General features: G+C 46.3%; 1 protein-coding gene across 1 annotated transcript; it reads right to left on the bottom strand.

The window, feature by feature from the left end:
- Positions 1 to 9840: 9840 nt before the first annotated feature.
- Positions 9841 to 10392, bottom strand: LOC147984951 (uncharacterized). The gene has a single exon (XM_087541337.1). The coding sequence runs from the start codon at positions 10390 to 10392 to the stop codon at positions 9841 to 9843; it is 552 nt and encodes a 183-aa protein (XP_087397463.1).
- Positions 10393 to 11085: the final 693 nt, after the last annotated feature.

The raw sequence follows: 11085 nt of genomic DNA, 5'->3' as shown, positions 1-11085 counted from the left end.
GCCGGGTTCGCCTTCCATGACGAGTTCCGGCCGGAGGGGGCGGAAGATGGCGGAGTTGTGCCTGCTGACGACTACGGCCCTCTAGACGACCCGGAGGGCAGCTCCGAGGAGACGGGCATCTACCGCGATGTGGGCACCGAGGAGGGAGACACCAGCACCTCAGCGGACCCAGAGGCCACCGAAGGAGATGCCTGAAGCCGCCTGCTTTTTACCTTAGCAAAAAAATATGTTAGGTACTAGGTTCACCCACCAACTAGGGGTTTCTAGGTGTAATGAATTCTAGCCTTGGGGCCAGCTTAAATTTGAACTTGTGATGTATAAATTTCATGGCTGTTTGTGTTCTTGCCTTTTGTCCTTCGAGCCATTTTTCTGCGATTTCCCCTCTCAGGCTCCCCCCCCCCCAACGAGTCTGACGACCGAGGCTCCGGTCCGTGACAAGGAGTTCGGCCTTTGAGAGGAGCACGCAGTATTTTAGCTGTCGAGACGTTGAGCGTGAGCGAAACACCCACTAGGCTGGCTGGCGGAAACCCTATGAAGCCGGTTGGCGAGCAGTCGGTCGTGCGGTAACTTAAAGTGGCATGGCCGGGTTGGTTAACCCGGCGGTCCTTAATTTAGTGTTCGTGGTGCGCTGGTTCTCTGGCCTTGCGCGCTTGCCGCAGACAGCCGGAGCCGGTTCTGTGGCTTAGGGCGAAGTGGAAGTGATGAGGACATCAATACCATTGTTACACCCACAGCCCCTACTGTTAGATATACAGGACCAATTACTAGAGCTCGCGCACGCCAATTAAATTACCAGGTACTTTCGTTTCTTGGTAATGATTCTAATGTTCATGAGATTATGATGCTGCCTAAATTGGATACATTTGTTTTGCTTACAAATGAAGGGCCTAGCTTGGAGAAGGATGAACATTGGAGCAAGAACACACATGGAGTTGATGGCATGCGCAAGGGTATCAAGAACGGAGTTACAAGTGATGATTTCAGGACTTTAAAGCTGCCATAAGGAGTGCATGAAGCCTTGGACGAAATATACAAGATGCCACTTCATAATATTCGTCCATAGGCTATTCTAGGTGCTGCCTCACCTTATTAATGGGCCAGGCCCATGTAATTTCGAAATACTTAAGTATAGGCTATTTTTAGAGTCCGTATGTGTGGGGAAACAAGAGTTAGGGTTGGTTTCGGACCCCACCCTCAAGGGCCATGAAATTCCCCCCCCCCTCTTCCTCCATATATACAACCCTTAGGGCGTCGTTTAGACTTTGGGTTTTGTTTAGATTAAAAGTTCGCCATAGCTGCAACTTCGCGTACTTCGTTTGTGTCCAACGACCAGACCAAGACGTCACAGAACCCCACCTTGATCAATAAAGCTTTCATCTTATATTCGCAATATCCTGATTGCAATCTCAGTTTCTTGCTTGTTCTTCGTTTGCTTGCAGGAAACAGACCCTCGTGGTCAGGTTGATCGTGCTCCGGCGTGGTCAATAACCCTCGGAAGTTGGTTTAGCGATTGCTAAGGCGCGACGTCTCGCATGTTCGTAGTCGGATCATCAAGGTCGACTCCCACAGAAAACGATAGCCACCATCTCATCGAAACATCGGGACACCTTAGCCTCTATCAAGTGGTATCAGATTTCCAGGTTGCTTGGTGAGATTTTACAGTTTTTCGTAGATTAGATCGAGTCTGTTCTTCATACCTACAGTCCACGAAAAAGCCACAAAAAAAATTTAGGGTTAGTTCATCATATCCGAACCAATAGGAGCCTTTGCATAATCTTTTTAGGGGTTTTGCTTTGTTGAATTTGCGGTTGCATCGTCGTGTCAAGTTGCTGGTCTTAGAGTCTAGTCTTTTAGAGTTTTGAGTTCTGGTCATAAGTTGTCACGCCGCCGCCGCACCATCATCATCGCCCATCTACCACTTTTGCTTATCCGCCACCGCTCTGAATACATATCCATATACCACCACCAATCCGTATCCATATACCACCACCAATCTATATCCATATACCACCACCGCTACCATATACCACCACCGTTGACATATACCACAACCATATATCCACCACCAATCCAAGTTCTTCTCATATTAGGTTTGTTCTTGAGATCAATCTAAATTCTGATTCGTGTTTCCTTGCCTGCGTAGGTCTCGGGAAAAAAAAAGTCTGGAGACCCCCGGGCAGTTTTTAGGCCAAAATTTTCATGGGCAAATTTTTTTCCCTATCCTATTTTTAGGCTTTTCTGAGACTTTTGAGCCACGTGCCATCATAGTGATTTTTTGTCGCACTTTTTCGTCGTCGCTGCCCTGATTTCCGAAAAAAAAGTGAAAAAAAAAATTTCATGCCCATCCTATCAGTTTGACGAGGGAAGAGTTTTGAGACACTCGCCATTATAGTGTTTTTTCGCAAAAAAAAAGAGGAGCGCAAAAAAAAGGAGCGCAAAAAAAAGAGCGAAAAAAAGAGTTCCAGAGTGTGCTTTTCCCTTATTTACGTGCAGCGCCGTGATTTTGTTAGTGTTCTAGGCTCGCGTCTCTAGCACGGTCTAGCCTAGGACCAGCAGAATACCGTCGTTGAGCGTTTATTCAACTTTGCATCTCTGAATTGATTATTGCTGACCCTTTTTGCTACCATACTATAAGCCTTCCCAGCTCCACATACATCTGCGTCGTGCGTTTGACTCTCCCTGGCAATCGCTCTATCCAAGCTTTTGAGAGTTTTGACTATAACGGTTGCCGATCACTGCCTGCTGCTGGGTAAGAACTGGTAAGAAATTGAGATTTGCTTAACGGATTTGTGACACCCGCCACCACCACCAGTTGTTAGTAGTCTGTAGGATCATATTCTTGTGTGTTTCTATTGCTGCTAACCATGCCAGGATCACAAGCCGACGAGACCGACTGGGAGAACTTGACGAACAAGGAGCTTCATGATACGTTTCAGCAAATGATGAGTGTACAGGTGCAAGATGTGATAAACAGATTTGAAGAGGCCATGGAGAAGATAGATGGCATGGAGAAGACGTTTGAAACAAAGCTCGATAACAAGTTTGCTGAATTGCTTTCGCGTTTTCCACCACCACCACCGGCTGCTCCTGCCGCACCTCTGCAACAACAGCAACAACACCGACTACCTCCACGTCGGGAAACAGCCCTCCGCCGAGCGAGCCGTGTCCCTCTTCAGTCGGGCCAAACTGCTGGTGCTGCTGTTGATACTTCTGTGGCTCCTACTGCTGATGTGGAGGAGGATGATTATGTGGGAGATTATGAGGATGAGGTTGATCAAAATCAGAACTACGTGCCACCACCAGCACAGCAACCACCAGGTCGTCCACATGCAAATAATGGCAATGGTAGGGCTCACCCTCAGGTACGAGATCATGACCATCTCCCTAAACTAAAATTGAATATTCCACCATTTGAGGGTAGATATGTTCCTGATATATATCTTACTTGGGAGTTAGAAATTGAACAATGATTTACATGTTTACAATATCCCGAGGAGAGACGTGTTCCTGCTGCTGTTTGTGCATTCACTAGTTTTGCATGTGTTTGGTGGTCTGAGCATTGTAGATTATATCCTATTCCGGCTACTTGGGCTGCTTTGAAAACTGCTATGCGTACTCGTTGGGTTCCACCATATTATCAACGTGAATTACTTCAAAAATTGCAGCGCTTAAGACAGGGAAAAAATTCTGTAGAAGAATATTATCAGGAATTACAAACTGGCATGATTAGATGTGGTATTGTTGAGGAGAATGAAGCTATGCTTGCACGTTTTATGGGTGGATTAAATAGAGAGATTCAGACGATTCTAGAGTATAAGGAGTATACTAATATTACTCGTTTATTCCATCTTGCTTGTAAAGCTGAACGTGAAGTGCAGGATCGACAGGCATTGGCGTGGACTAACTTTTCTGCAGGTCGACCTTCATCATGGACACCACGTGCATCATCTACTTCCACACGTTCTGCTACACCGGCGCCTCCGTCGGCTGCCACCTCCAACCGTGATACAATAAAGCAGGCACAATCACCACTATCTGCCAAGAGCACACCTTCTGGGCCTACAAAGAGCTCTTCTTCATCCATGGCATCAACAGGGCAAACACATGATATTATTTGTCGACGTTGCAAGGGTGGAGGTCATTATGCGAGAGAATGCCCATCTAAGCGTGTGATGATTGTTACTGAGGATGGTGGGTATGAGTCCGCTAGTGACTATGATGAGGAGACTTTGGCTCTTATTACACGTGACGAACACGGTGGAGACGATTCTGATCATGAGACGCAATACATGGCTCCTGAAGATGCTGACAGGTATGAATGTTTAGTTGCTCAACGTGTTTTGAGTGTGCAGGTTACACAAGATGAGCAAAATCAGAGGCATAATTTGTTCCATACAAAGGGAGTTGTGAAGGAACGTTCTGTTCACGTGATCATAGATGGAGGGAGCTGCAATAACTTGGCTAGCATGGAGATGGTGGAGAAGCTATCTCTCACCACAAGACCAGATCCACATCCTTACTACATCCAATGGTTCAACAACAGCGGCAAGGTTAAGGTAACACGTACTGTTCGTGTGCATTTTAGTATCTCTACATATGCTGATTATGTTGATTGTGATGTGGTATCTATGCAAGCATGTTCCTTATTACTTGGTAGACCATGGCAATTTGATAAAAATTCTGTACACCATGGTAGAAACAATCAGTATACTCTTGTTCATAACGATAAAAATATTACTTTGCTTCCTATGACTCCTGATTCCATTTTGAAAGATGATATTAATAGAGCTAATAAAGCAAAACAGGAGACAAATAAGAGTGAAAATCAGATTGTGGCAAAAGAATTTGAGCACCAAATGAAGCCTAATAATAAACCATCTACTGTTGTTTCTGAAATTAAATTGAAAAGTGCATGTTTACTTGGCACCAAATCTGATATTGATGAGCTAGATTTCAGCAAATCTGTTTGCTATGCTTTTGTGTGCAAAGAGGCATTATTTTCATTCGAGGACGTGCCTTCCTCTTTGCCCCCTGCTGTCACTAACATTTTGCAGGAGTTCGCTGACGTCTTTCCACAAGACGTGCCACCGGGATTACCACCTATTCGAGGGATTGAGCATCAAATTGACTTAATTCCCAGTGCTTCGCTACCCAACCGTGCACCATACCGTACCAATCCAGAGGAGACGAAGGAGATTATGCGTCAAGTACAAGAACTGCTCGACAAAGGTTATATACGCAAATCCCTTAGTCCTTGTGCTGTTCCTATCATTTTAGTGCCGAAAAAGGATGGTACGTCGCGTATGTGCGTTGATTGTAGAGGCATAAATAATATTACTATTCGTTATCGTCATCCTATTCCTAGGCTAGATGATATGCTTGATGAATTGAGTGGCTCTACAATATTCTCCAAAGTTGATTTGCGTAGTGGATACCATCAAATTCATATGAAATTGGGAGATGAATGGAAAACAGCATTTAAAACTAAGTTTGGATTATATGAGTGGTTAGTCATGCCTTTTGGGTTAACTAATGCACCTAGTACTTTCATGAGGTTAATGAACGAAGTTTTACGTGCTTTCATTGGACGATTTGTGGTAGTTTACTTTGATGACATATTGATTTATAGCATCTTTGGAGGAACATTTGGAACATTTACGTGTTGTTTTTATTGCTCTACGTGATGCACGTTTGTTTGGAAACCTTGGAAAGTGCACCTTTTGCACCGACCAAGTATCTTTTCTTGGCTATGTTGTTACTCCACAGGGAATTGAAGTTGATAAAGCCAAGATTGAAGCTATTGAGAGTTGGCCGCAGCCCAAAATGGTCACACAAGTGAGGAGTTTCCTTGGCCTCGCTGGTTTCTATAGGCGTTTTGTGAGAGATTTCAGCACCATTGCTGCACCTCTCAACGAGCTTACAAAGAAGGATGTGCCTTTTGTTTGGGGTATCGCACAGGAAGAAGCCTTCACGGTATTGAAAGATAAGTTGACACATGCTCCTTTACTCCAACTTCCTAATTTCAATAAGACTTTTGAGCTTGAATGTGATGCTAGTGGAATTGGATTAGGAGGTGTGTTATTACAAGATGGAAAACCTGTTGCATACTTTTCTGAAAAATTGAGTGGGCCTAGTCTGAACTATTCTACTTATGATAAAGAATTATATGCTCTTGTTCGGACCTTATGATCATGAATCTTTGAAACACATTAAAAGTCAAGCAAAACTGAACCGTAGACATGCTAAATGGGTTGAATTCATTGAGACTTTCCCTTATGTCATTAAACACAAGAAGGGTAAAGAAAATGTTATTGCTGATGCCTTGTCTCGTCGTTATACTATGCTTTCACAACTTGACTTTAAAATATTTGGTTTGGAGACCATCAAAGATCAATATGTTGATGATGCTGAATTTAAAGATGTATTGCAGAATTGTAAGGAAGGGAGAACTTGGAACATGTTCGTTCTTAACGATGGATTTGTGTTTCGTGCTAACAAGCTATGCATTCCAGCTAGCTCCGTTCGTCTTTTGTTGTTGCAGGAGGCGCATGGAGGAGGATTAATGGGACACTTTGGCGTCAAGAAGAAGGAGGATATACTTGCTACACATTTCTTTTGGCCAAAGATGAGACGGGATGTTGAGCGTTTTGTTGCTCGCTGCACTACATGTCAAAGAGCTAAGTCACGACTCAATCCTCATGGTTTATATATGCCTTTGCCTGTACCTAGTGTTCCTTGGGAGGATATATCTATGGACTTTGTTTTAGGTTTACCTCGAACAAAGAAGGGGAGGGATAGCATATTTGTTGTCGTGGATAGGTTCTCGAAAATGGCACACTTTATACCATGTCATAAAAGCGACGATGTTGTTAATGTTGCTGATTTGTTCTTTCGTGAAATTATTCGCTTACATGGTGTGCCAAATACTATTGTTTCAGATCGTGATACTAAATTTCTTAGCCACTTTTGGAGATGTTTATGGGCTAAGTTGGGGACTAAGCTGCTTTTTAGTACTACTTGTCACCCCCAAACTGATGGACAAACTGAAGTAGTCAATAGAACATTGTCTACTATGCTTAGAGCTGTTTTGAAGAATAACAAGAAAATGTGGGAAGAATGCTTGCCTCATATTGAATTTTCTTATAATCGTTCATTGCATTCTACTACTAAGATGTGCCTTTTTGAAATTGTGTATGGTTTCCTACCTCGTGCACCTATTGATTTGTTGCCTCTTCCATCTTCAGAGAAGGTTAATTTTGATGCTAAAGAATGTTCTGAATTGATTTTAAAAATGCATGAGTTAACTAAGGAAAACATTGAGCGTATGAATGCTAAATATAAACTTGCTGGAGATAAGGGTAGAAAACATGTTGTGTTTGCGCCTGGAGATCTTGTTTGGTTACATTTGCGTAAAGATAGATTTCCTAATCTGCGCAAATCAAAGCTAATGCCACGTGCTGATGGTCCTTTTAAGGTGTTAGAGAAAATAAATGATAATGCATATAGACTTGAGCTACCTGTAGATTTTGGGGTTAGTCCCACTTTTAACATTGCAGATTTGAAGCCTTATTTGGGTGAGGAAGATGCACTTCCGTCGAGGACGACTTCATTTCAAGAAGGGGAGGATGATGAGGACATCAATACCATTGTTACACCCACAGCCCCTACTGTTAGATATACTGGACCAATTACTAGAGCTCGCGCACGCCAATTAAATTACCAGGTACTTTCGTTTCTTGGTAATGGTTCTAATGTTCATGAGATTATGATGCTGCCTAAATTGGATACATTTGTTTTTCTTACAAATGAAGGGCCTAGCTTGGAGAAGGATGAACATTGGAGCAAGAACACACATGGAGTTGATGGCATGCGCAAGGGGATCAAGAACGGAGTTACAAGTGATGATTTCAGGACTTTAAAGCCGCCATAAGGAGTGCATGAAGCCTTGGACGAAATATACAAGATGTCACTTCATAATATTCGTCCATAGGCTATTCTAGGTGCTGCGTCACCTTATTAATGGGCCAGGCCCATGTAATTTCGAAATACTTAAGTATAGGCTATTTTTAGAGTCCGTATGTGTGGGGAAACAAGAGTTAGGGTTGGTTTCGGACCCCACCCTCAAGGGCCACGAAATTCCCCCCCTCTTCCTCCATATATACAGCCCTTAGGGCGTCGTTTAGACTTTGGGTTTTGTTTAGATTAAAAGTTCGCCATAGCTGCAACTTCGCGTACTTCGTTTGTGTCCAACGACCAGACCAAGACGTCACAGAACCCCACCTTGATCAATAAAGCTTTCATCTTATATTCACAATATCCCGATTGCAATCTCAGTTTCTTGCTTGTTCTTCGTTTGCTCGCAGGAAACAGACCCTCGTGGTCAGGTTGATCGTGCTCCGGCGTGGTCAATAACCCTCGGAAGTTGGTTTAGCGATTGCTAAGGCGTGACGTCTCGCACGTTCGTAGTCGGATCGTCAAGGTCGACTCCCACAGAAAAGATAGCCACCATCTCATCGAAACATCGGGACACCTTAGCCTCTATCAGGAAGACTACGACCATCCCAATGCGTCAGGAACCACTATGTAAGGAAGCGGGTAGCGACCAAGCCGGACAGCCCCCGGGTCGAGCGATTCGGACCGGTGGCCTGGTTTTATGGAGAGGATAATAATGCACAAATGTAGGAGACACAATAGCTTGGTCGGAAAGGGCAGCCCCGAATGTCGTTCAGGGACTCCATAGTTTTCAGATGATTACAAAAGGCAGCGATACATACGTAGTCACGGCTAACTGTAAACGGGCAGAGGAGTTCCACGTTCCATGGCCGAGTTGTTTCTTCGCCGGCAGTGTCTCTCTTGCGCTTGTTTGATTTGCGGGCGTCAATGAGGTAGTAGGTGTTGCGATCACACAAGGCCATGCTGATGATGAAGGGGCCCTCCCACGGGGAGGACAGCTTGTGCTGGCCGGCTTGCTGCTGGACGACTCGGAGGATGAGGTCTCCCTCCCGAAATGCTAGGGGTTTGATCTTCTTGTTGTGGTAGTGCCTTAGGCCTGGCAAATAAATGGCTGAGCGGCTGAGCACTAGGAGACGTGCTTCTTCGAGCAGGTGGACACCGTCTTCGCGGGCTTCCTTGGCTTCGGCTTCGGCTTCGGCTTCGGTATATATCGCGACGCGCGGTGAGTCGAACTCGACATCCGTCGGGATGACGGCTTCAGCACCGTAGACAAGGAAGAATGGGGTGAACCCGATCAACCAGTTTGGCATTGTTCGAAGACTCCAGAGGACGGCCGGCAGCTCGTGAAGCCAACTGCTGGGTGAACGGATGAGCGGCTCGACGAGCCGTGGCTTGATGCCGGATAGGATGAGGCCATTGCCCGCTCGACCTAGCCGTTGGACTGCGGGTGTGCAACGGAAGCAACGTCGAGGCAGATGCCGGAGACGGAGAAGTACGCGCGAGCGCGCCCTTGGCGAAGTTGGTGCTGTTGTCCATGATGATGTTTTTCGGCATGCCGTAGCGCACCGCGATGTCCTTGACAAATCAGACGGCCGTTGGCAAGTCCAGCTTCTTGATTGGCCTTGCTTCGATCCACTTGGTGAACTTTTCCACTGCCAGCAGCAAATGCGTCATGCCGCCTCGAGCCGTCTTGAAAGGTCCCACCATGTCGAGTCCCCGGACCGCGAAGGGCCAGGCGATCGGGATGTTCAGGAGTGCCGACGTCGGCTAGTGGCTGCGCTTGCTGAATTGCTGGCATCCCTCACACTTGAGGATGAGCGACTCGGCGTCTTCGAGGGCCGTGGGCAAGTAGAAACCGTGGTGGAACACCTTGGCCACTAGGGACCGTCAGGCATCATGGTGCCCGCACTCGCCCTGGTTTATGTCGAGGAGGATCTCAATGCCCTTGTCTTCCTCGACGCAGCACTGGAACATGTTGGTGGAGCTACGTTTGACGAGCTCGTTGTTGATGATGTTGTAAGCGGACACCCAGTGCTGCACCTTCTGGGCTTCGGTCTCGTCCATGGGGAGAACTCCGTTCTCCAGAAACTCTGAGATGGGCAGGGCCCATGATGGCGCCTTCACCACGGCGAGGACGGCTACTATAGCGGGTCCCGGGACATCAGCCCCCGAGCCGGGTTCAGCAGCCCCCGGGTCGGGTACGGCGGCGGCCGGGTCTACGGCAGTAGTCCCCGGGTTGGGAACGGTGGTGGCCGGGTCGACAGCAGTAGCCCCTGGGGCGGGTTTAGCAGTCCCGAGGCCAGGTTGAGGCGCGGCCGGGGCGTCTAGGACATAGATGGACTCAGAGTCCGGAGACGGCTTGACGGACGGCTTGCGCAGGTGCTCGAGGGAGATGCCGGACGGGATGGATTGCCTGGACGAGGCGATCATTTTCTGCATGTGGGACGTTGAGTAACTCGCAGCCCGTGAAGGACCCGGATAGCTTCTGGATGAGGAAGCGGTAGCTCGCCATGTTGGGGTCGCATGGAGTTCCATGGAAGGTAGTGTCGGATAGAGGTACTCAGTTCACATCCAAATTTTGGCGTCAGTTGCATGAATCCTTGGGTACCAGGCTAGAGTTTAGTACAACTTTCCATCCACAGCCAGATGGCAGACAGAGAGGGTAAATCAGATTTCAGAGGATATGTTGAGAGGTTGTGCTTTGGACTATGGGTCCAGTTGGGATGATAATTTACCTTATGCAGAGCTCTCATATAATAATAGTTATCAGGCTAGTCTGAATATGGCACCCTTTGAGGTATTGTATGGTAGGAAGTGCAGAACACCATCGATGTGGGATGGGTTTGGAGAGGGTTAGTTCTTTGGACCAGACTTGATCAGAGATGTTGAGGAGAAGGTCAAGTTGATTCGTGATAGGCTGAAGATAGCATAGTCCAGGCAGAAGAGTTACCAAATGCAAAATGTAAGGAGGTGACATATGAGGTAGGAGATCACGCATACCTTCAAGTTTCACCAGTTCGTGGAATTAAGAGATTTGAAATCAAAGGTAAATTAGCACCACGTTTTGTGGGGCCTTACAAGATCTTGGAATGTAGAGGAGAGGTAGCTTATCAGCTGGAGTTGCCAGAATCT

Source organism: Triticum urartu, chromosome 2A (assembly GCF_056163025.1).
Source record: "Triticum urartu cultivar PI428250 chromosome 2A, HENAU_Tu73, whole genome shotgun sequence".
Taxonomy (NCBI): Eukaryota; Viridiplantae; Streptophyta; class Magnoliopsida; order Poales; family Poaceae; genus Triticum; species Triticum urartu.
Note: the sequence above shows the minus strand (reverse complement) of the source record. Positions and strands in the feature narration are given on the sequence as shown.